The sequence below is a fragment of the Tenebrio molitor genome, chromosome 5 (assembly GCF_963966145.1).
Source record: "Tenebrio molitor chromosome 5, icTenMoli1.1, whole genome shotgun sequence".
NCBI lineage: Eukaryota > Metazoa > Arthropoda > Insecta > Coleoptera > Tenebrionidae > Tenebrio > Tenebrio molitor.
In genome coordinates this window covers 12,495,718-12,519,107 of record NC_091050.1, presented here as the reverse complement: position 1 = coordinate 12,519,107, position 23,390 = coordinate 12,495,718, and the positions used below count along the sequence as shown (strand labels likewise).

Below are 23,390 nucleotides of genomic sequence, written 5' to 3'. Positions count from 1 at the left end.
CCGTGCCCAAATATGGAACGAATTGATTAAATTTTGCACTGACGTACTTAATGGGATCTTCTTTGCTTTCATTCCTCTCTGAATATTTGCTCCATTTTTAACTGCACAGCATTAATTGTCTCATCTCAGTTATCCGCTTCTGTCATACCTTGATTAATAAATGTCACTTGCTTGGATTAATTTACAAAATGTCCACGACAGGAATCATAAAACACTAAAAATGAAATAAAAATAAAATAAATAAAACTGTATTTTTACACATAAAATTATTAATAACATCTTAATTTTCATTAATTCAGTAAAATTAATCTCTTCAAAGCAGTTTTTAGATATTAGATATCTACTTTTTCTAAATCAAAAATAATTCTTCGCCAAACTCGAAAACGCAGTCCGAGAGCATTATTAAAATGTCTTCTGGTGCTGGTCCATTATTCAACTACAAACTGCAACAATTTAATGGCGACATAAATACTGATACATATTGGTTTTATGTCTCACCATGCAGCTTAAAACTTGCAATCATTTTAACAGAAAATATGACATCAAGAACAGTAATGGCATTTTTAATTAAAGTATAAGTAGATGCCGGTTGTACACCACCAAGTACTTGTTAATTATTATGGAAATGCCGTGTAGTAAAAATGTCTTCCTCTTTTGGGATTTTATGTGGAAAATAAAATTTGAATAAAGCCCAAATGAATTACCAAGAAATTTTAATCATCAGCTGTTTGCGCTTTCGTGGTATTTGTTAAATGTAAAACTAGTCCACCACTTTGTTTGATTTCTTGTCACATTGAGCTTCCAAAAATAAAACAAAAAAGAAATTAAAATAGTCACTGAAGTAACAAAGATCAAGTATGTATTAAGATGAATGGATCGAAACTTAAATTGATTAAGGAATCGACGTCAGGAGCTTAACTTAAGCTGAAAATGACTGATCATTTATCGATATTTTTGGGAAAATAAAAATAAATAACAATATAATTCTGAAAAAATATTTGATATTTTCGACAGGACTTGACATATTTCCAGAACTTACAACAGCGACTGCAAAAAATATAATAGCGCGTTGAAGCAAAAATAAAACGGTCGAGATTCGAATCTGCCGCTTTAGATGGTGACGTCACGAACGTTTCTGTGGCGCCAAATTCAAAAGTGTGGCGGGAAACGACAGGTGAAATCAATACTGCAATGAGTGACTAAATAACATACTTGTAATAAGTTTCAGATCTTACAATAGAATAAACTATTAGAATGGCACTTGGAAATGAAATCTTGATCCAAGCAAATCGTGCCTCGATTAAAAATTAGAAATATGCAAGTTATACACTTTGGGTGTTAAAAACAAGTCAAACTTTAAAAGTTTGTACGATATTGCGTTGAATAACTAGAGTGTAGAGTGGGTATTAATGGTGTGAGATCAAACGATACCTGCAACCGAATCATACGTTAAACAAAATTCTATCTGCTAAATCTACGCTAAAGCCATGGTGGTTACTACATAAGTAATAAAATTAATAATACCGCAACATTCCTTGTGTAACCTTAACCTATCAGAAAGTTGTCAAAACATTTTAAATTCAAACATGTTACAAATTTGTACTTTTGCTCTCACCAAAACTGTCAGAAAATTGCAACTAAATTAGTACGAGTTAAACATTTAACTTCAACCGAAACAGTACGACTTGACGTTAAAATCCACTGGTAAATGAGAATGAACACATTAAAATACACCAAGATTATGACAGACGGACGTCGATCAATAAGCCAGATCGTCTTCGTCCATGATGAAGTCGGTCGGGTAGCTCGAATCGACGTTGAACGGACTGCAAACAGAACTCGTCAGGCGTGACTCTAGCCACGACGGACCCATACTCACTTCACGGCTCTGCAAGTGAAGAAAACGATGCGCTTGAGCCTCTTGTTGTAAAAAAAATAATTGAAGCTCCAGAGACAGCCGACTTCGCCGAAGGGGTCCGACGCCAGGTCGGGGTTGTATGAGTAAATGTCGCAATCTTCGAGGGAGATCTCGTCGTTGATCGCGACCCACAACGACGCCCCCAAGCAGCGGTACTGATCGCCGGCCGTGGCGATCAGGTTCGAGTCTATGGCGTTCTCCACCCATTGGCGCGAAGGCTCCTTGCTGAACTCGTGGCTCTAAAAAAAAATCTAAATGAATGGATGCGATAACCCCGGGCGGTGTAAACAGACAATGACTGCCAAACCAGTGATCCCAGAAAAAAATGTTTATTTTTTCCAACAGCGTAATATTTATTTTGGCGTGTTTAGGTGGTTGTATACATTACATGAGAGATTCTCGTTACGGTGTATTCAGCTCATTCCAATACAATGGGAGCTTAAAATTTAATTGTGATCCCCGATAACTGTATATTGAAATTTTTATTAGAGTAATTTCTTAAAAAAAAATCGTACATAAGTCTTGAATTATCTGTTGCGAATCAGTAATCAATAAAAAAAAATAATTTTAACATGTTCTGCCGATCTCGGATAATTTATTTTTATACAACAAATTCTCGACTTATCTAAAACTGCATAAACGTAACAACGTTACGAGATAAATTTAAAACCAATCCTTGATTAATTGTTTTTGCATTCGGTGGTCACATTCTTGAACGGACCGTTTTGTTACATCAATTCGTTTTATTGTTTGCTGTCTACAAGTCTACGCCTATGACCTCAAGAATTTTATAATCAACAAAAACACTTTATCAACAGCAACGTGCAATTCGTTACCAGAGACCTCACGCTCTAACAAAACAAACCATGTCACAATAATGATTCTGGTGGCCAAATGAGTGTCGGATTTGATTTTAAAATAGACCTTCTGGCCAAAAATAACATGTTTGATCAATAAGTTACGAATGGAAATGAGATATCTTTGCCCCGCATGAAACAGTCTGTTTCCGCGCGTTCGCGCCTCGTTAAACAAGTGTTAGGAAACATCGGTGGAAATTACGCACAAACCTTGACGTCCATAAAATCATAATCTGGGAAAGCTGAATTGAGAGTGGCGATGAGGTAGAACAAAGTCTTGCGACTGATTGTGTCGCAGAGCGGTCCTTCCTCGTCGCCGGAGACGCTCCTGCTGTATTGCGAGTGCCCCGGCGATACGCCCGCCGGGGGCGACAGCGCTTGCAAGTCGTTGGGGTGCACCCCTTCGGGGTTGAATCGTTTGTAAAGCGCTTTATCGGTCCCGGCCATTTTGCACGAGTAACTCTCGATGCGGCCGATGATCTGGCTGTCCCCCGTTTGTATAGAAAGCAAGTTGTTAATGGCTTCGAATCTGGTACTCTCGAGGAGTTTCATCGCGCTCACACGGATTTGTACTTTGAGATGAATAACTGGCGATATGCGATTTATTTCGTTAACAACAGATTTAAGACGACGACACTGACTCTCGAAAAGTTTTTGAACATCGCTGTCGGGTGTATGAATATTCCTTTTCTCTTCGAGTGAAGTAGACTGTACGACGGGACCAAAGTGCGCTTCACTGACTTGCTCAACAGATGATTAGGGCACATTACAATTTTCGATTGAAATTAAAAGAAAAACAGTACTAGGGCGATTGTCTCTCGATTTGGTGCGGATGGCACTAGAGTTTGGTTTGCGAAAATGGGCGAGTCCACTATTTGTTTATGATACAATACACAACTGGTTTCGAGCGAGATTTCCACTTTAGCTAGTGTTCAGAATACGACGAATCGCACATCTTTCAAACACTCACAATCTGTACCACACTTCTGACTACTTTTTTTCGCGGTTTTCACGAAAACTACAACGATTTTACCCAAAAACTCAACACTAGCGGACCAAGCTATCTGACATATAAAACTTGTACACAAATGAATGAATGTCAAGCGTTGCCAACCGTACGACGCCAAACTGCGAACTTATCGCACCGGATTACGCTATTTACTGTTTCACCGGGAATTATTGTCGCTTCCACCCGACCAGAACCGCATTTCTGATTTATTTGTTGCTAATTCGCACCCCACAACTATCTCTGTGCACTCAAGGAAAAATTCGTATGTTGGTGACCCTGCGCAAGCTGTTTTCCTTTGTGTTGATCTTCTACCTATATTTATATCGAAGAATGACCTTAAGGTCAAACCCAGAGGCGTACCTCTGAGGCAGGTCCACAATCTAAAATAATAATTTTATTCATTTCACACATCCAGTTGCGCAAACCACGTAGTCTACCTTAAATCTACCTTGCCTCTTCACCCATAAATGACAGAAGTGCAACTTCAATATTCCCCAAGAAAATTAACACACCTTGGAGCTTGGTAATCTTCAAGATTCGATTCTGGTTTGCTCGAAGAAGAGTTTTAGCGCTCGGAAACTAGAATAAAACTAGATGAATCAGAAAACATTATAAGTTCCAGCTGCAGAAATAAAATAAAAAATCACACGAAAGTGACAACAAAATCTTGCCACAAAAACTTCGCCGCAACAGTTTTATTACTATATCAATGTTGATAAACTAAAACTACAGATATTTGACTTGCTGAGGAAAAAGTTTTGTTCGCGGTACGCTTGGTAGAACACTTTCTCTCATTAACAGTTGTATTTGAGTTCCAAAATCTTCGTCCTGTTATAAATTGCAACAGAGGAAGCTTCTGGGGCTACATTTTATACAATTTTACGTTTACGCCAAGTAATTTAGTAGTTTTTGCTGTTTGCACCGGAGGATTTGGTTGTCGGGACGCCACTGGCTGGTCCGTAACAATTCACCTTGATTAATTGGTACAAGAGCAACGAAATAACTGTTATTTGAGTATTTCATTAAGCTAATAAATTCAGCAGTAACTGTTAATATATTATTTTGATGCAAACTCACAGGTGCATCACCAAGAAAGAAATTAATAAATGTTTGAACAACCAGTTGGTAATTTGGGACGTGGAATAATAAATTTGATTAAAAACGAGTCAGAGATGAATCAAAAAGCAAATGTAGCGAACAAAGGACGTTGCAAGGACAATTTGTTGGGACCGATGTCTGAAGTTCGGAGGCTGACAAAATGAAATTTGCAGATTTTTGGGGGAAATAAATGAGAAAATCTCTTTTGCATTTTAATTAGTGGCTGCTGCACCGGGAACAAACGGGTTTTAGTCACTTGAACTCAGTAAGTATCGAAAACTTACGTAATGGCGGTTTATTTTTACGAAGTGGTGGATGCACCGATAGTAAAAAAACGAGTGGAGATGAAGAAAAAATCGTTTCCCGCGCTCGCCGACTCGATCGCGGTTGAGAAGGCGCTGTGTTTATTTTCGATGGTATTTAGTAAACAGAAAATTGAGGAACAATTTGACAACCGGACGTAGCCGAACTACACATTTACTAATTTTAACCCAGGCATCGGGACGGCGAGCGTCGCTCTATTCGCTCTCAACGTCACGAACGTAAACTCTGAAAATACACTCGAAAACGTTGATCAAGAGGTGCAATTGACGCAACTTTTCCGCAATTGATGGCAACACAAACAGTTGGTAAGTCGGGTGTGCCTTTGTAACAGAGTTTGGGTTGAGTTAACAATGAGCCGATGTCGCGATCGCTTTTTCTAAAAATAATCGAGTGTAATTGGATCCACGGTGTAACACGTGGCACCAGTCGAACACTTCTTTCTGTCAATTGTTGTTTGTTGTGGCAGAGCGACGAAGAGGTTTTCCCGGTGACACCAAAGATGTGATTATTATGATACTATGAGCCTCAATCACCGAGATTTACCCCCAGAGAGCATCGGACAAAGTCCTGGCTGTGATCCAAAAACTACCAAACGAAACAGCGGTCTATTTGCTTTCTTGAAATGGTTTAAACCCTCGACGTCCCGCGAATCCATCGACACGACAAATTCCAGCAGCTGTGAGAGTTTGAATTCCGTACACAGCAGCGGCACGGTGGCGTCCTTCTCGTATGTGCCCCCGAACGCCTACACCAACCAAGTCGCCGAAAAGTGCATAGTCCCGGGCCCCGAAACCGACACCTACAAGGCGCGCCTCAAACAAAGGGACAAGAGAAGAGAGAACGACAAGAACGTCACGCTGAGGAAGAAGTACAACTTGTTCTTCAACCGCGACACCCTCCTCAAGAGCGTCAAGCAGGAGGACGAGGAGAACAGCAAGAGCTTGCCCCTGATGACTCGCGCGTCCATGGACCAAGAAGAAGAGAAAGCGCACAGGAGGACCAACAGCGAGTCGTCGAAGACCAAGAAGGCGGGGGCTTACTTGCACGTCAAGGGCAAGAGACGGGCCCCCCAGCCGCCCGGACTGAACCAACAGAATTCCTCCACCATGAGTCTGAGGCGGAAGAAGCGTCTGGCGCCGCCTCCACCCAGCATCGACAAAATCAAAAATACCCTGGAATACGCCGACACGGACATCATTTTTAACGATTCGTTAAAATTAGACCACGGCATTCTAAAACCGGCCAAAGAGACGGTTTCGGAGGATGCCAACGCCTCCGCAAGGTCAAGTTACGTGATGGAAGCTCCCGTCTCACCTAGACCTTGGTACAAGAGGAACACCAGTCGCGACTCCAACAAAAAGGAGAAAGACGCGCACAAGTACGAACCGATCGAGCGGCTGCCGGAAGTCCAGTTCATCCGGAATTCCACCGTGGACTTGACCGTCGACGACAAGAAAAAAGTCGACGAGAAGCGAAAGTCAGGAATGTCTTTCCTGACCAACATCAGCGAACTAGACAGAGAAGCGTCGGAGATAGTGAAAAAAGAACACCAAAAAAACGGAAGCGACTTGCAGGAAATACCTCAGTTCATGCGTCCCAAAGAAGAACCGAAAATAAACACGGACAGCTGGGTGTCGCCGAAACGGCGCTCGGCCAAGGACCTGATAGCCAAGTTCAACGCGATCACCAACGTGACCAGGGCGACGGTTTTCGGAGTTTCGCAAAACCCCAAAAAGGACTACTTCGGCAAGAGGACCAGTCTGTTGGGCGACGACCGCAAACAGGAGAGCCTCCTGGAGTCGCACAAGAAGCGAATCGAACAGATCGACCGGAAGCTGAACAACCCGCTGATGAAGTCCGAGAGCGCGAGCGCCATCAAGCCCAAACCGGAAACCCCCAAAGTGGACCGCAAGAACTGGAGCTGCCCCAAGTGCTCCGTCGAGAACGACTACTGGAGGATCATCTGTCACGTGTGCTCCACGATCAAGCCCTATTTCGACGACTTCTCGTCGAGCGCGCCTACCAAAACCAATAACGAAGACCCGGGACAGACCGCTAAAGCTCCGGAGAAGATGTTCGAGAGGGCCAAGACCCAAATAGGGTTCTCGGCGCTGGCGTCGTACAACCTCAACAACAAGAACAAGAAGATCGAAAAGTCGGTGTCGCTGGAGGAGAAGACGACCAAAGAAGCGGACAACAAGAACGAAGAGAGAGAAAAACTGAAGAAAATGTTGATTGAGATGAAGAACTCGCTGCCCAAAAGAAAGTCGAACATTTTGATGAAGCAGAACAGTAGAACGAGTGTGATCGTGGAGAATCCGGAGAACGTTGAAGAGTCGCCGAAAGAAAGTGAGGTGGAGGTGGAGAAGAAGAGAGATGAAGAGAAAGCTGCAGATGAAGAAAAGAGTCAGGAAGAAAAGGTCGCTGAAATTATTATTGGGACGAGCGAGACGATCTACGAAAATATCAAGGTGAAGAAGACTGACAACCCCAAGCCCATTAAAGTGTCGGCGTCGGTTCAAACCAGTTCTGTGGTGAAGAAAGCATCGCCCAAACAGACCGAAATCAAGACGAATTTCGAACTGATGAGACCCAAAGACTTTGAAAATATTTACAGCGACTCTAACGTACAATCTCCGGCCAGGATTTACGCAAATTTGGCCCGGAACGACGAGCTGTCGCTCTTCTTCAACATGCCCAAGCGGTTCAACGACCTGAAGAACAATCTGAGTCAAGCTGACAACAACACCGACACCATCGAGATAAACCGACTTCTGAGACGACTGGAGACGTCGATCGCCAAGGGAGAGCTGACCGAAGCGGCGATCTACGCCAAAGAGCTGGCCCAGTTGAAGGTGAACTGTTCGGTAATCAGACAAAAACCTGCAAATTCTCCCGCGAAGAAGCAAGGATTCAAGTGAGTATTTGGGGCCGCGGACGGGTGTCAGTTTGCTGCGTGATTGTTTTGCAGCATCGAGATGTACGTGGAGGATAAGGTGTCCCACAGGGGTCCTTTCAATATTGAAGTGACCGAGAACCAGAGCGTAGCGGAGTTGAAGCTTCAAGTGGAGCAGGAGTTCGAGATTCCGGTCAACGTCCAGAGGTGGATCTTGGGCAAAGAGTTGGCCACTGACGACAGCGCGACTTTGAAGGACCACAACATCACCACTGAAAGATGTCCCGTGTTCTTGTATCTAGTGGCGCCAGGTATAATTGTCAGGAATTATATTTAACGTGTCTTTCAGGCGGCGATATTTCAGATTCTAAAATAAATTCGGAGGCCAAAATTGTTGCCAATAAAGTCCAGGAAGCTCCTAGTACGTCCAAGGCGAATGCAGGGGAGGCGAGTGGGGAGGTGAATCGAGTCCCTAAAATCGTCGACGTCATCCCGAAGGTGTTGGAACCGAAAGAAGGTGAGAAGAGTGAAGTCGTCAAGAGTGCGATCGTGGTGGAGGTGACGAGTGTGCAGAAAGTGGAAAAGAATGATCTGGCGCAGGTGCAAAAGCTCGAATTAGGGGAGGATAAGGAAGACGTGGATATTAAATCCAAGATCAGGAAGGGTTTGGTGCAGGTTAGGGAGTTGGGTCAGGCTCAAAAGAGCGAAGCGAAACCGATTCGGATCAATTTGGAAAAAACTGCACCAAGTGATGCGAGTTCGAAGGACGCAGAACCGGTGCAGAAGTTGGAGAGTGTAAAACTGGTACAAACCCAAGCCGTGAAATTGCTTCAGGTTGAAGAACCTGCGGGTTCCAGCAACGTGAAGGAGGTGCAACTGGCTCAACAGGAGGAAGATTTGGAAGACTACGACTGTAAGACTTTGAAACCGCAAGCCAAAGAGTGGGAGTGTCACTTGTGCACTCTTCTGAACCCTTTGAGCAGCAACATCTGCGCGGTTTGTGCCACCGTGAGGCAAAAAGAAGTCGCCGCGATTCCAGCGAAGAAGTCGCTGAAGAAGAAAGCGCCGCAACCTCAAGCCGGCGAGGCGAGCACCTCGAACTCCGACCAGACGTACCTCCAGTTGGTCAATTTGGACAACAAGGACTTGGTAGAGAATCGAGAACCGTTCGAATGCGTCGTATGCTTCACGGAGATTGCTCCGGGCGACGGTGTAACCTTGAGAGAGTGTTTGCACCAGTTCTGCAAGCTGTGCTTGGCCCACACTGTGGAGTACACGGAGGATGCGGAAGTCAAATGTCCCTACAGAGACGACCAGTACTCTTGTAATATCGCGCTGCAAGATCGGGAAATCAAGGCTTTGGTGACGCCTCAAGTGTACGAGCACTACTTGGCGAAGTCTGTCACCGAGGCGGAGAACAAAATTGGAAAGTCCTTCCATTGCAAGACGCCTGACTGCAAGGGTTGGTGCATTTTTGAGGACAACGTGAACGAGTTCAGGTGTCCGGTTTGCAGAAGAGTGAACTGTTTGACTTGTCAGGTGAGGGGTGAGAGTGTCGTGATTGATTTGGAGTTTATCGATTGATTTTAGGCGATCCATGCGGGGATGAATTGTAAGCAGTACCAAGAAAAGATGAATCAGGAGTCCGAAGTGGACGAGGATGCGCGAAGGACCAAAGAAATGGTCGAAGCAATGGTGAGGGACGGTGAAGCGTTAACATGCCCAACTTGCCAAGTGATATTAATAAAAAAATGGGGCTGTGATTGGGTAAGATGTTCGATGTGCAAAACTGAGATCTGCTGGGTGACCAAGGGACCGCGCTGGGGCCCCGGGGGCAAAGGCGACACCTCCGGAGGGTGCCAATGCGGGGTCAACGGGGTCAAGTGCCACCCGAAATGCAGTTATTGCCATTAAACTATTGATTCTAGTTTCCTTCGAGCATTTGTAATATTTTCATAAGCAAAAAATAATATTTCTAGCGTTTTATATACAATTATCGAAATGTAGATATTAGGATTTTCATTAATTTTAAATGACTGATGCCTTACAAACTGCCTTAATGTAATTGTATCAATATCATTATATAAATAAACGTAAAAAATTTAAATTGAGTTTGAATTTCCCGCCGTATTTTTGTTCGACCAGTGCTACCAACCGCCTCTTCAAAACTAACGCCGGCGGTACAAATTTTTAGGTTAGGACGTTAAGCGGACGTTTTATTTCGTTTTTTGTATTTCGTAGTGTTCAAAAACAACCCATCAAGATGGTAAATCACCAAAATTCGTCTGTTTTAAGTCTACTGAATAATTTTTTTGCAGACGATGGGCAAGAATAATAAAATGTTGCAACACATAAACTACAGAGTCCGGATAACCCTCCAGGACTCTCGTACGTTCATCGGCACATTCAAAGCCTTCGACAAACACATGAACATGATCCTCGGCGATTGCGAAGAGTTTCGCAAAATCAAGCCAAAAAATTCGAAGGTAGAACGCGAGGAAAAGCGCGTTTTGGGCTTTGTGCTGTTGAGAGGCGAAAGTATCGTTTCGTTGACCGTTGAAGGTCCACCACCACCAGAAGAGGGCTTACCTAGAGTGCCAATCCCTGGAGCCGCCCCAGGACCTGGAATTGGACGCGCTGCCGGCCGAGGTATGCCTGCTGGCATGGGAGGAGTTCCTGTGGGACTGCAAGGCCCGGTCAGAGGTGTAGGAGGACCATCTCAACAAGTCATGACGCCTGGCGGTCGCGGACAAGTCGCCGCGCCGCCACAGATGAATCAAGGGCCTCCTAGGATGGGAGGACCGCCCCCAGGAATGATGGGGCCACCACCTGGAATGATGGGGATGCCGCCAGCTCCCATGGGAATGGGCCGCGGTGGACCGCCACCGCCCATGGGCATGAGGGGACCGCCACCGGGGATGATGCGCGGTGGCCCTCCTGGCCCCCCACGGCCCTACTAGATTAGTTTTCTATTTTTACTCAAATAATGTCAATAATTTCAAGCGAAAATAAAGTATAAGTACAATATTTAATATGTATTTTGGTGTCTTATTGGAAGAGTGCGTGGATTACGGAAAAAAACGTGGCGGGTACGGGTACGCTTGAGGTTACAAAATAATTTTTTTTTAATCTTGGAAAATAAAAGATTGAACTTACCAGATACACATGTTTGTTGAGCGACTGGCACGGAACATACGTAGTTATTGTAAAAACAATTTTATTGCCCGCAATTTTGCAAAATTTTCAATTCGGTTTAGGGACTTTGGTGGTGGGATTGGTATTGATGACAACGCAGCCATCTTTGTGTGCTTCCGGCGCCATTCTTTTCCGCTAATGATAGAAACATGACGGGGTTTAGCGAGAAGGTAATTCGTTATTTTTGTGTTTATTTTTTGAATAGTGTCGTAATTGTTAAGAAAAAGTGATTCTGTTTCGACGTTTCTTGTGTTTTACCACATAGAGAACTCCCCTAACGCGTAAAAATAACATCGTAGTTTTATAACCTCATCATCCATATTTTACACGTGTTGCCCTTATTTAAAACCATTTTTTCTTCTCTTTTAGGCCATTTTGATCGATGGCAGGGGCCATTTACTTGGCCGCCTCGCTACAATTGTTGCAAAGACACTTTTGCAAGGAAACAAAGTAATCGTCGTGAGATGCGAACAAATTAACATCTCAGGAAATTTTTACAAGTAAGTCAATGCTATCACCTTTCCATTCTTTATTTTTCCAAGTCAAATTTTAGGAATAAGTTGAAATATCTGTCGTTTTTGCGTAAACGATGCAACGTGAATCCAGCGCGTGGACCATTCCACTTCAGAGCTCCATCCAGAATTTTCTGGAAGACAGTCCGAGGCAAGTGCAAGTTTTTCAAACATTAAAATTACATAATTTGACTAAACAATGATTACAAATTATTTCTTACCTACATTATTTGAAATAATAATGAAACCAAAAAAACGAATGAGTGAATTTGTGTAATATTCCAGTTTTATGTGTGTTAAAAGCGTTTTGTTTTATTTGTGACATTTTTTTAGGAATGTTGCCACACAAGACAGAACGTGGGAAGCAGGCTTTGCGCAGGTTGAAGACTTACGAGGGAATTCCTCCCCCATATGATCGTAGGAAGCGCGTTGTGGTCCCAGGAGCGCTTCGCGTCATTTGTCTGAAACCTGGTCGCAAGGTAAGTACCTGCACCATCTTGTTGAAGTCTATAAAAATCAACATGATTACTACAAATTTACCTACATTATTTGATTCAAATGAAATTACTTGATTAATGATAGTTTGTGCGTGTATTGTAAATTGTCCAAAGAGGAAGCAGAGTCCCTCACTTTTTTTTTTGTAAAATTACAGTTCTGTCACGTAGGACGATTGTCCCACGAAGTTGGATGGAAATACCAAACAGTTGTGCGTACACTTGAGTCTAAACGTAAAGTTAAGGCTGTCCTTACCATCCGCAAACGCGACAAGCTCAAGAAGCTCACTAAAGAGGCCTCTTCTAAGGTTGTCAAACAGGTGGCGCCTTTCACAACTGTCATCAACTCTTATGGTTATAATTAAGGACATTTATAAAAACAAAAACAATTCTGACAAAATTTGAGTTTTATTGATCTTACCTTTACATAATATGCGTCGAATTACATTAATTTGGTAAAAGAAACAATTGCCAAAACAATGAAACTAACGAAAACTGACCTGCGAGTGTCAAATCGTCTGAAACGAGTTGTTGACTGTACTGTTTTAAACTAAAAACCCAATATCATTGAATTGAGTGTACCACAGGTTTCTTATTTGTCTAAGTAGTAAATTATTTGAGTAATAAAAATAATATTAAATTATCCTAGAAGTTTACGTCCCATCCGCTTGTTTCATCAGGAGGATAATCCGTATCCTTTTTGAAGGCCTCAAAGTACCTCGTGTCCGTATTAGACTTAAGTTTAGGTTTGAACGGCGCCGACAGCCTCCTTTCGTTGAGCTTGACCCAATCGAATCCCAAGAACCATCGATGATTCTTAATATCTTGGACTCCGTTCCGTTGGCAACCCAGCCGTTCGGCGGGTATCGCTTTGCACAGTTTCTCGATGACGTTCCTGGCTTTGGTGGAAACGAAAGAAGGAAAGTCTACGCTGTCGATTCCCGTCAGGATCTTGTTGTACGTCCTCATGTGGCTGGCGTCGTTGGTTCGGAACGGAGTCCTTCCCGTGAGCAACTCGAAAATGAAGATTCCGTACGCCCAATAGTCCACAGCCTTGTCGTGCCCCCTACTCAAGATGATCTCGGGGGCGACGTACTCGGGTGTGCCGGCGAACGTAAACGTCCTCCCTCTGGAGCCCAGTTTCTTGGCGAAGCCGAAGTCCGTCAGCTTGATGTAGCCCTGTTCGTCTATGAGAAGATTCTCCGGTTTGAGGTCTCTGTAAACTATGCCTTTCTCGTGCAAGTAGGCGAAGGCCTCGAGGACGCAAGCGGCGATGAATCGGGAGTCCTTCTCGTCGAATCTCCTGGTCTTCTGGCGCTGGAGAAGCGTCCACAAGTCGCCCCCCAGGCACGACTCCATCAGGAAGTAGATGTACTTGGAGTCCTTGTAGCTGCGGTAGAGACGCACGATGAATTGCGATCTGCAGTCCATTTGGATGTTTCGTTCGTTGTAGACGTGTTCTTGCTGGTTTTGTTCGACCATGTCGATCTTCTTCAAGTATTTTAGGGCGAATATGATGTTCTGGGTCTTGTGTTGGACCAGTTCGACCCTGCCGAAACCGCCGACGCCCAGAGTGGTCACGATATTCAAGTCTTTGAGCTCGACGTCTTGGTGCTCCTTCACGATTTTAGATACTTTGGCGGGCGACGAACTCGTCTGGACGGTGAGAATCCCGTCTTCGCGCAGTTCGCCGAAGTGAGCTATGAAGTGTTGGCGCTTCAGCGTCAGACACTCCACGCCTCCTGGGGCGTCTGCCGTCACCGTCGCTTGCCGGAACTCCTCCTTCAGAAGCGCCAACTCGCCGAAGAATTGGCCTTTGCCGTAATTGCCAACCACACCTTCGCCTTCTTTCGTGATTGTGACAGTTCCGGCTCTGATTATGTAGAATTTGTCTCCTCGTTCCCCCTGTTTCACGATCGTAGTTCCAGGCGAGAAGTACTTGACTTTCAGCAGATTCACGACTTTTTGCAGAGCTTCAGGACTGACTTTGTTCAGTTTGGGTACTTTCTCGAGGAATTCCAACATCTCGTCTTGCTCTTTGATGTTGAAGCGGATCATGAGCTTCTGGTAGACCGTCCTGTCCAACACCCAGACCCGTCCAGGTTTGACGGCCTTGATGGTGGCGTTTCTTTTGTCGTTGTAGAGAATCGCCATTTCACCGAAAACACGAATATCTTCAAATGTGTTCACGACCCCTTTGCCCTTCACAGAGACCTCGTAGCGACCCTGCGCCGACACGTACATGTGCGACCCCTTTTCTCCCTCTTTGATTATCACTTGTTTCTGCTTAATCTCTCGACTGTACATAGCACCGACAACTTCTTTCAACAAATTGCCTTTCAATATCTTATTAAGGAAGTCGCTCCTTTCGATCGCTTCTCTTATCAGCTTTTCATCTCTATAGAAAAAAAAATAGAATTTAACATCTAAATTTACGTTAAAACAAATTTGTTGTATTTTATTTTATGAAAAAAGTTTTTTGAAAAATAACGATAGCTCTACGCCACTGGAAAAACTCATTCCATTTGGTAACTTTCACTCTGCAAGGTTTGCGAATTTAGTTACTTTTTGTAATTTGTGTTTTGTAGGTTATCTTTTTAGCCGCCGAAGAACCGGTAAATTCGTAATTGCATTTAGAAGATTAGAAAAAATCGTGTAAAAATGCCACCAGCGTCTAAAAAAGACTGTTCCATAATTTTATTTGACCTGGCATCAAAGTCACGGGAGAGAGCTACGCAAGCGTTGCTCAAAATTTGTTGTAACAACTTTTTTATCGATTCCAAAGACCTCACAAAGCTCATTTTATTAAACTCTGATGTCACAGAGAACCGTCTAGCGGCCCATCACGACGGTTACGACCACATAAACGAAATTGCCAAAGATGTGATGGTATACAATCCATCTGTGATATTGGAAATGATTGAAAGTAAGTTTGTGTGTTAGGTAGTTAACAAGCGCAAATTTTTATGTGTTCATTTAACAGACAGCGGAACTGGGGAAGCCAACTGGTTGGAAGGGTTGCAAGTTGCTGTTAAGAGTTTGAAAGAAGAGTATGAAGACATCGGTGGCATTGTTACATTTCAGTTGTTATTTATCACTGATCTTGTGTCCCCTCTTGCAAAGTATGATAAATCTCATGTTGATAAAATTGTAAACGGGATAAATCAACTTGACGCTTTTTTTTACGTTGTTGGTCCAGACATTGACGTCCCATTCCCCATAAAAAGCCCAAACCATGTAAACTTGTGGATGAAAAATTTACAAGTTGATGAGACCAATCAAAACCTCACTATCATTAAAGACATTATTTCCAAAACAAAAAACAGCGTAGTTTGCGATTATAAAATGGGGGTGCACTTGTTTTTCTCGTTTAGAAATTGGGGCGGGACCCAGCCTTGGCAGGTGCCGCTAGGTATTGGTAGTCAGATCCAGATACCAGCACAGACCATGAAGATTTTAAATGACACTGTGCAGTGCAAGCTGGTGTCGTCGCAAGGCCGATTCGGACAGACAATCTGGTAAGAGAGAAATTTTTTCGAGCGAGTAAAAGTATCATGTAAATGTGAAGGATTGACGCGGAGGACGAGTCGATTGAAATTCCGCCGGAAGACGTCAAAAGTGGAGTAATGCGTCACGAGAAGTTCATCGAGATGCCGGACAACAAAATGTTCCAGAGCCAGACTCCGCGCAGTTTCAGTATTTTGTGTTTCACCGACAGCGCGAACGTGCCAGAGGTAAGAATAGTGAAACTAGGTCCAGTTCGGGTTGGGGTCAATTTGGAGTTTCAGTACTTGATGAGAGGCGGCGGTTGTTACTGCGTGTTGCCCAACGGTACCGACGAAAAGAACGAAGCGTTCAACATCCTAGTCGATCGTCTCGCCGAACAAAACAAGTACGTCATAGCTAGGCGAGTTTACAATAACAACTACTTGCCGAAGATCGTGGCGTTGGTGCCGAAACCCGACCACAACCCCAAATGCTTCTACTTAAATTCTCTACCGTTCGCGGATGATGTCCGACTCGGCTACAAGGAGCGAAGTCTCGACGCCGCCCCCAGGACTGAGGTCGTCACGGAGGTTTACGATTTTTTGGACAGCATCAACATTGACAGTGACAGATCTGTGAGGACGGCCAATTTGGGGATAAACATGATGCAAGATAGCAACGCTCAGAAGATTATCAATAAAGCCGCTGATAAACTTTTCGGTGAGTCCTCCACTTGACCCGGTCCCATCTCAACTTGCTCTTTGCAGACAAATACGTGAAACTGGAAGAGGTCGACACGGATTTGGTGGAAGCTCCGACGGGAAAGACCGTCGAGGGGTTGAAGAACGTTTGGGCGGAGAGGAAGCTCGCCGAGGTGAAAAAAGATGACGATAAGGACGATGACAACTCCGATAACGACTTTGATTGGTGATAAGTACTGCCGTATGCAGGAATGTGTCTATTTACGTTGAAATAAATGTCGCTTTTGCTAAGAGGTACTCACTCTGGAGCTTTGGGGTATTTCTCGATGTCGTCCACTGCGCTTTCGTCGTAGTTGGTCGGTAGGGGTATCACCCCAGGCCTCCTCTCAATTCCCTCCGCAATCTTGATCTCTTCTGGGGGCTCCAGATTGATCGAGCTGTCCTTCTCGCCGACATCCCCATTGGACGCCGTTTCGACCGTGTCCGTCGACAAGGCGTCCACATCGGCGGATTCGCCGTTAACGTTGATCTCCGGAACGGCCGGACTCGGGGTTTTGCTCGGCTCCGGCTCTGGCAGACTCCGGGCTTCGGCCGGCTCGGGTTGACTCTGGGGCTCGGGCTTCGGCGCCTCCTCTTCGATTTTGGCAGGTTCGGCGGCGGGCGGCAAGAAGGACATCGGCCTGGACACGGGCGGTTTGCGCACGGCCCCATTTTGTCCGCTCGAGGGCACGTTCACCACTTTGGTCTGAATCACGTAGGTTTTGCTTTTGCCAAACAGTCTTGTACACATTTTGACCTAGAAACCAGAATTGAAACGGTGGCGCGACAGCGATGTTGCTTACCTAAGGTATTTAGTCTTCGATTAGACGTAACCGTAATATCTCAGATTAGATTAAAAAACTTAATTGTGTTTTTGCGACATTGCGCCACGGGGTCGCTTGTCCAGATTTTTAAATCACCGATCGAAGCCTGCTCACGCACCAACTGTTATTACACGCTCGACGAACTTGAGTAACTAATGCACGTAATTACAGCCTTCGTGTATGTTTAAGTTGTAAATATCACAGTCAAACTATCGTTTTCTTATCAGAACCTCTAGTCATTATTATAGATAAGATTTCTCATTCTTATCCGTAATGCTGCAATTTAAAGTATGTATTTATCGGTGGCAAAACAATACAACTGGATTTTGCGAAATCTTGAATTTTCTCAAATGAGAAAATTTTTAAAAAGGGTGTACTGACTGCCATCACCTTGCGTTGCACTCGATGGAAAATTTTCTTCGATCGAAACCGTACTTACGCCACGAACCATTCAATTTTTGACAACCAGAACAATATGCTCGACTGGTGTTTGCTTTGTTTCTTTGATGACTAGTCGGTAGAAAAATACGTTGAAAAAAATACGTTTTGAGCCAAGTTACCTTGGCGTAAGTATCACCTCATAATTAAGATTATACAAGCGACGTCACACCTGACTCACCAAACTAGTGAAAAACGCACCAATTAAACATTTCTATTTGCTGTATCAAGTCCACGGAACCAACGTCACATTAAATATTTTCATTCGTTATTATTAGTTCTGTATCCGGTTATTGTGATAGAATAGATAAAGATATACTTATTGATAATTTCATATAATATGCAAGTTCGTCATTGTGATACCGAATTCCGTAATTAATGAAAAGTTTCTTATCTGGTTCTTGGTAAAACTTGATCGTGTTTTGACAAGGAAAATTGTGATATGTTGGAAATGAATGTGCTGTTGAAATTCCTTTTTTACAAATCATTGGAAATTGATGAAACAATCTGTGGAGCCGATAGTGTCGCCGAGCAACGAGCGTTGCAGTGGGAAAGTGTGGGTACGAAGTGGTAAAGGTCAAGGTTTTGATTTTTACTAAAAATAAACGTCACCAGGGTCGTAATTTTCGTTGCCTTGGACGGAACAGAAAAGTGGTTTAAAGGAGAATGAAACAAATGGAAATAAAAAGAACAAGAAAAATTAAAACAATAAAAAAACTCAAAGGGAACATCAATTAGGAACAGAAAAGGAAAAAATATGTTGTGAAGCTGCTACTGGTAGTTAATAAAAGGAGTACAGGAATTGTAAACATAGGAAAGGATTTTTCTCTGGATTAGAAAAAAAATCTATGAGAAGGGTTTTGTGATTCAAGATGGACTAAACGCAAATAAAATGAGGAATCATAAAATAGGATTTTGAAAAAAGAATTACGCATTCATACAGGAAAATTGAAAAAATTATGTTAGTTGAAAACAGAAAACACAAATGAGTAAAAAAATGGAAACATTTCCTGTATTTAAAAAATAACAAGATAACTCGAAAAGTTATGAAGCAGTAAAATGAAATGAGAGAAGCAAAAGCAAAGTCCATAGATGGTATTATTATTATAATAATACAGAAAATTAATATTTGTGAATGTTTACAATAAACGAAAATAAAAAGGGGGTTTCTTGGGATGAAAAGGAAAAAGAAAATGAAAAATGAGAACAAGAGGAAACATGGATTCTCACTAAGTTCAAGCTCGTACTATTGGGAGCACGGAATTTCGGGCAGACTTGAAATTTGACTGATATAAAATGTGAAATAGGCTTTAGGTGCTAGACGTATTAATAACCTCATTTTAATATCAACTATTGTCTCATATCATTTTGCAAATTGCATTCATCAATTCTGAAAAGCTGCAAGTGCTTAGATGTGATTTGCTGAGAACTAAACCGTCTTTTTTATTAAACTTTGGAACTCAATAACTAAAATGTAAAATAATTGTGCGTAATTGTGACAGTTTATTTTGAGGTTCCGTCAAAATTAATTATTATGACATTTATGACAATAAAGCTTAGACTACATTGGGTTTTTTTAAATGACATGTAAATTGCTGCCCGAAATTCTATGCTCGCCATAGTATTAAAAAAATAAAAATATTTCCAGTATTTAAAAAATAGCAAGTAAAATAAAAAAAGGGGCACGATATGGAGGCCGAATTTTATTTATCATTACAAAGTTGGGGACATTTTTAAGGATGGGAAAACGAAAAGAGAAAAAGGAAGTGAAACGTAAACTCTCGTTGGATCCAAGTCTAGTTCAGCTTAAGTTTTTGTCATAAAACAATCGTTTATTGAGAATGTCATGGAGATGGTAGTGACGAAAAGAAAAAAAAACGAGTGAAAAAGTGTCCAAAAAAGAATTCAATGGGAATAGAAGAGAAAGAACAAACGAACAAATAAAATGAACAGAGTGACAATCTAGTGAATAATCTGATGTGAAACACAAGGAATAAAAACAGAAGAAAGAGAAAGTTATAACGAAGGAGCGAATTGGATAAGAAGTAGAGCAGAGAAGAAATAAAAAATAGTATATTGTACAACTAGTTACGAAAGTTATACTTTTTTTCATGAATTTGCAGTTTGATTAACGAGGGCGGAGCCCGAGTTAATCAAGCAAATGAGTGAAAAAAAGAGACTTTCATAACGTGTTGTACACGACATTTTTTTGCATAGTGTTGTAAAGCTGAGAAATTTGGCCTAAAACGATTTATGCAAAATACAAAAAAAAAAACAGAAATGCATAGTATTCTTTGACAATGAATTGAATAAAATGATTACAAAAAGTAAGTAGGTAGTACTTTCATTACGATTTTTTGTTAAAAAAAGTCAACTTTCATAATCAATATGCAAAAAATGGATTTAGAGAGTGGAAAATCTTGTATTGATAAGAATCCACGTCATTGTAGTGAAGTGAGTGAAATTGATTGATCGAACTGTAAAGAAAAAAATGATTGACTAGTAAAAAAGGAGAAAACACAAGATATTGTCACAATTTTTTAATTTCTGTGTCAGATGTAAACGTTACAAATCTTTGTCCCAATTACTGGTCTCATCTGGTGGAAAATCCATGTCCTTTCTGTATTTTTCAAAGTATCGGGTGTCGGTATTTGACGTAAGCCTGGGTTTGAACGGCGACGAGTACTTCCCTTCGTTGAGCCCAACCCAGTCGAACTTCCCAAACCACTGATGGTTCTTCACATCTTTAATTCCACTCTTTTGACATCCCAGTCGCTCTGCAGGTATCGGCTTGCACAACTTTTCGATCAGATTCCTAGCACCGGGCGAAATCGACGAAGGGAAGGTGACGGTGTGAATCCCCGACAAAATTTTATTATACGTCCGCATGTGGCTGGCGTCGTTGGTTCGGAAGGGAGTCCTTCCGGTGAGCAACTCAAAAATGAAAATTCCAAACGCCCAGTAATCCACAGCCTTGTCGTGGCCTCTACTCAGAATGATTTCTGGCGGGACGTACTCCGGCGTCCCCGCAAACGTAAACGTCCGCCTTCCCGTTTCCAGCTCTTTGGCGAACCCGAAATCGCACAGCTTGATGTACCCGTCCTTGTCCACCAGAAGGTTTTCCGGCTTGAGATCTCTGTAGATGATTCCCCTCTCGTGCAAGTAGGCGAAGGCCTCCAGGACGCACGCGGCCGTGAACCTGGCGTCGTTCTCGCCGAACCTGTGCATCCTTTGCCGCTTGAGGAGCGTCCACACGTCGCCCCCCAGGCACGACTCCAGCAGGAAGTAGACGTACTTGGAGTCCTTGTAGCTACGGTAGAAGCGCACGATGAATTTCGACTTGCACCCCAGCTGGATGTTTCTCTCGTTGTAGACGTGCTCCTGCTGGTTTTGCTCCACCATGTCAGCCTTCTTCAAGTACTTCAGCGCGAACACCAAGTCCAGAGTCTTGTGTTTGACCAGTTCCACTCTACCGAACCCGCCCACTCCCAGTGTGGTCACAATCTTCAAATCTTCTATATTTATATTGTCGTATTCGCTCACCACTTGTGACTTTTTCGGTTCCGACGTGCGCACCGTGAGAATCCCGTCTTCAGAGAGCTCCCCAAAGTGGGCTATGAAGTGTTGGCGCTTCAGCGTCAAGCACTCGGCGCCTCCCGGGGCGTCAGCAGTGACCGTTGCCTGGCGACAGTCTTCCTTCAACAACGCCAACTCCCCGAAATATTTGCCTTTGCCGCAGTTCCCGACCACACCTTCGCCTTCTCTAGTGATGGTGACACTTCCTGCTCTGATTATGTAGAATTTGTCTCCGCGGTCCCCCTGTTTGACGATCACGGTACCAGGCGAGAAGTACTTGACCTTGAGCAAAGTCGCCACTTTGCGTAAAGCTTTCACGTCGATTTTGTTCAGTCTGGGAACGTTCTTCAGAAACTCCAACATCTCGTCGTGCTCCTTGATGGTGGAGGTGACCGTGAGCTGTTGGTAGGCTGACCTGTCCAAAACCCAGACTCTTCCAGGTTTGACAGCTTTGATGGTGGCGTTTCTTTTGGCGTTGTACAAAATTGCCATTTCGCCGAAAATGCGCACATCTTCGAACACGTTGACGACGCCTTTGCCCTTCACGGACACTTCGAAGCGACCTGCAGCGGAGACGAACATGTGTGATCCCTTCTCTCCTTCTTTTATTATCACTTCTTTCACTTTGACCTCTCGACTGTACATGGCATCCACGACTTCCTTCAACAACGAACCTTTTATTATCTTGTTGAAGAAGTCGTTCCTTTCGATAGCCTCACTGATGAGCTTCCCATCTCTGCAAGAAACTCATATACGACTAGATTTTACCAAGAAAACACTTACTCAGCAGGTTTGGGGTACTTTTTAACGTCACCAACTGCATCTTTGTCAAAATTAGTTGGCAACGGTGCCACACCGGACCTCCTCTCTATCTTCACAACGTTGGCTTCACCCAACGAATCTATTTTGTAGCTCTTAGTCCTACCACATATTCTTGTACACATTTTGACCCACACTTCACACTTAACTGCCCCAAAAAATAATTTCAAATCAAATTGCACATTTAGAAGATTTCTTCAAAGGAACGTAAACTCGAGGAACTTCATATTTACTCTAAGTTGTCGTGTCGGTTAGGATCTAAGCGTCAAGGTAAAACTGTCGGTTTTATCAAACACAATTGTAAAGCGAAATTTTCTTTGCTTATCCGTGATACTGCAATTATTTATTGGGGATATTAACGACGCAACCAATTATTACTAGATATTAACGGATTATCAAATATTTCCACAAACTGAATAGTGCAAACTCATAATTTTGTTTATTGTGTGGTTTCATTCGTAACGTCACAATTTTCACTCTTCACTTTCTTTGGTTTGTTCACCGTCAAAACGTCACTCTTTGTGTAAATCGCAGTTCATTATCGCGATTTAAAGAGGTCGTTAACGAATAACCCAAACATTATTGTTTTATCGTCCACCAACGTGTTTAATTGTTCGCATGATTTATTCTGTAAACAAAACTACTCAGTCGCCATTTCCGCTTCTACAACTTTACAAAAAATGTGTAAATGATCGTAATGACTACAACCTCACGGTTTTTGTAGTAATTAACTGACCTAAATTTCAAGTAAACTGCCCAAAACGTGGCGCAAACTTGCACGCAACGCATGTGATAAATAAGCGCGAGCGTTCAAGACGAATAAATTACTTTTAAAAGACAAATCGGGCCGGATCAAAGCAAAATCCATATCTCCATGTTCGCAAATTTTCTCTTTGCCAGATAAAGTTGGACTAACCAATGGTGTGTGCCACCCCCACCCCCTTGGTGCATCCGAATTTTCGACGCGTGCAGAATGCAATGCACATCTTCTCGGTTGCAGTTTTGTGAGTGAAGTTTCTACGAATAGGTACATTTTTATTTTACTTGCTCATTGTTCTATTTATTTTAGTCATAATCTCTAGATTGAGGTAATCCGCGGTGAATTACTTGAATCTTATCTCGGTGAAAAAATAACTTGATTATTTTATTCTTTTAAGACATTCACGCGAAACATGATGTAATCGATTTCTTATCGGTTTTCGAT

General features: G+C 42.9%; 7 protein-coding genes across 7 annotated transcripts; 4 read left to right on the top strand and 3 right to left on the bottom strand.

The window, feature by feature from the left end:
* Positions 1–1,196: 1,196 nt before the first annotated feature.
* Positions 1,197–5,309, bottom strand: Maf1 (repressor of RNA polymerase III transcription Maf1). The gene is made up of 5 exons (XM_069046660.1): positions 5,167–5,309; positions 4,222–4,363; positions 2,986–4,164; positions 1,880–2,157; positions 1,197–1,826 (listed from the first exon to the last, which is right to left on the bottom strand). Exons 3-5 carry the CDS (start codon positions 3,325–3,327, stop codon positions 1,760–1,762), a joined length of 687 nt encoding a protein of 228 aa, XP_068902761.1. The 5' UTR covers positions 3,328–4,164; positions 4,222–4,363; positions 5,167–5,309; the 3' UTR covers positions 1,197–1,759.
* Positions 5,310–5,366: 57 nt separating this feature from the next.
* Positions 5,367–10,209, top strand: LOC138130216 (uncharacterized). Its single transcript, XM_069046636.1, has 5 exons — positions 5,367–5,511; positions 5,673–8,123; positions 8,178–8,413; positions 8,467–9,641; positions 9,693–10,209. Exons 2-5 carry the CDS (start codon positions 5,725–5,727, stop codon positions 10,014–10,016), a joined length of 4,134 nt encoding a protein of 1,377 aa, XP_068902737.1. The 5' UTR covers positions 5,367–5,511; positions 5,673–5,724; the 3' UTR covers positions 10,017–10,209.
* Positions 10,210–10,235: 26 nt separating this feature from the next.
* Positions 10,236–11,140, top strand: SmB (small ribonucleoprotein particle protein SmB). Its single transcript, XM_069046662.1, has 2 exons — positions 10,236–10,368; positions 10,421–11,140. Exons 1-2 carry the CDS (start codon positions 10,366–10,368, stop codon positions 11,060–11,062), a joined length of 645 nt encoding a protein of 214 aa, XP_068902763.1. The 5' UTR covers positions 10,236–10,365; the 3' UTR covers positions 11,063–11,140.
* A 169-nt stretch (positions 11,141–11,309) lies between these two features.
* On the top strand, positions 11,310–12,703 carry RpL13A (ribosomal protein L13A). Its single transcript, XM_069046663.1, has 5 exons — positions 11,310–11,467; positions 11,667–11,797; positions 11,851–11,960; positions 12,143–12,288; positions 12,462–12,703. The coding sequence occupies exons 1-5, from the start codon at positions 11,447–11,449 to the stop codon at positions 12,666–12,668; spliced, it is 615 nt and encodes a 204-aa protein (XP_068902764.1). The 5' UTR covers positions 11,310–11,446; the 3' UTR covers positions 12,669–12,703.
* Positions 12,693–17,878, bottom strand: LOC138130219 (cGMP-dependent protein kinase 1-like). The gene is made up of 3 exons (XM_069046645.1): positions 17,333–17,878; positions 16,793–17,286; positions 12,693–14,701 (listed from the first exon to the last, which is right to left on the bottom strand). The coding sequence occupies exons 2-3, from the start codon at positions 17,278–17,280 to the stop codon at positions 12,949–12,951; spliced, it is 2,241 nt and encodes a 746-aa protein (XP_068902746.1). The 5' UTR covers positions 17,281–17,286; positions 17,333–17,878; the 3' UTR covers positions 12,693–12,948.
* LOC138130225 (X-ray repair cross-complementing protein 5-like) lies at positions 14,821–16,781 on the top strand. The gene is made up of 5 exons (XM_069046658.1): positions 14,821–15,229; positions 15,287–15,821; positions 15,872–16,037; positions 16,092–16,509; positions 16,557–16,781. The coding sequence occupies exons 1-5, from the start codon at positions 14,965–14,967 to the stop codon at positions 16,718–16,720; spliced, it is 1,548 nt and encodes a 515-aa protein (XP_068902759.1). The 5' UTR covers positions 14,821–14,964; the 3' UTR covers positions 16,721–16,781.
* A 2,438-nt stretch (positions 17,879–20,316) lies between the features above and the next one.
* Positions 20,317–22,769, bottom strand: LOC138130222 (cGMP-dependent protein kinase, isozyme 1-like). The gene is made up of 2 exons (XM_069046650.1): positions 22,151–22,769; positions 20,317–22,103 (listed from the first exon to the last, which is right to left on the bottom strand). Exons 1-2 carry the CDS (start codon positions 22,309–22,311, stop codon positions 20,357–20,359), a joined length of 1,908 nt encoding a protein of 635 aa, XP_068902751.1. The 5' UTR covers positions 22,312–22,769; the 3' UTR covers positions 20,317–20,356.
* Between the last annotated feature and the right edge of the window lie 621 nt (positions 22,770–23,390).

Coding starts and splice junctions, on each gene's coding strand:
- Maf1 (XM_069046660.1), bottom strand. CDS start 3,327: ATGAAACTCCTCGAGAGTACCAGATTCGAAGCCATTAACAACTTGCTT. Junction 2,158..2,985: donor ATGATTTTATGGACGTCAAG/GTTTGTGCGTAA, acceptor ATTTTTTTTTAG/AGCCACGAGTTCAGCAAGGA. Junction 1,827..1,879: donor TTCACTTGCAGAGCCGTGAA/GTGAGTATGGGT, acceptor TTCTGTTTGCAG/TCCGTTCAACGTCGATTCGA.
- LOC138130216 (XM_069046636.1), top strand. CDS start 5,725: ATGAGCCTCAATCACCGAGATTTACCCCCAGAGAGCATCGGACAAAGT. Junction 8,124..8,177: donor GCGAAGAAGCAAGGATTCAA/GTGAGTATTTGG, acceptor ATTGTTTTGCAG/CATCGAGATGTACGTGGAGG. Junction 9,642..9,692: donor TGAACTGTTTGACTTGTCAG/GTGAGGGGTGAG, acceptor GATTGATTTTAG/GCGATCCATGCGGGGATGAA.
- RpL13A (XM_069046663.1), top strand. CDS start 11,447: ATGACGGGGTTTAGCGAGAAG. Junction 11,468..11,666: donor TGACGGGGTTTAGCGAGAAG/GTAATTCGTTAT, acceptor CTTCTCTTTTAG/GCCATTTTGATCGATGGCAG. Junction 12,289..12,461: donor GTCTGAAACCTGGTCGCAAG/GTAAGTACCTGC, acceptor GTAAAATTACAG/TTCTGTCACGTAGGACGATT.
- LOC138130225 (XM_069046658.1), top strand. CDS start 14,965: ATGCCACCAGCGTCTAAAAAAGACTGTTCCATAATTTTATTTGACCTG. Junction 15,822..15,871: donor CGATTCGGACAGACAATCTG/GTAAGAGAGAAA, acceptor GTAAATGTGAAG/GATTGACGCGGAGGACGAGT. Junction 16,510..16,556: donor AGCCGCTGATAAACTTTTCG/GTGAGTCCTCCA, acceptor TGCTCTTTGCAG/ACAAATACGTGAAACTGGAA.
- LOC138130219 (XM_069046645.1), bottom strand. CDS start 17,280: ATGTGTACAAGACTGTTTGGCAAAAGCAAAACCTACGTGATTCAGACC. Junction 14,702..16,792: donor AAATACCCCAAAGCTCCAGA/GTGAGTACCTCT, acceptor TTTTTTCTATAG/AGATGAAAAGCTGATAAGAG.
- LOC138130222 (XM_069046650.1), bottom strand. CDS start 22,311: ATGTGTACAAGAATATGTGGTAGGACTAAGAGCTACAAAATAGATTCG. Junction 22,104..22,150: donor AAGTACCCCAAACCTGCTGA/GTAAGTGTTTTC, acceptor AGTTTCTTGCAG/AGATGGGAAGCTCATCAGTG.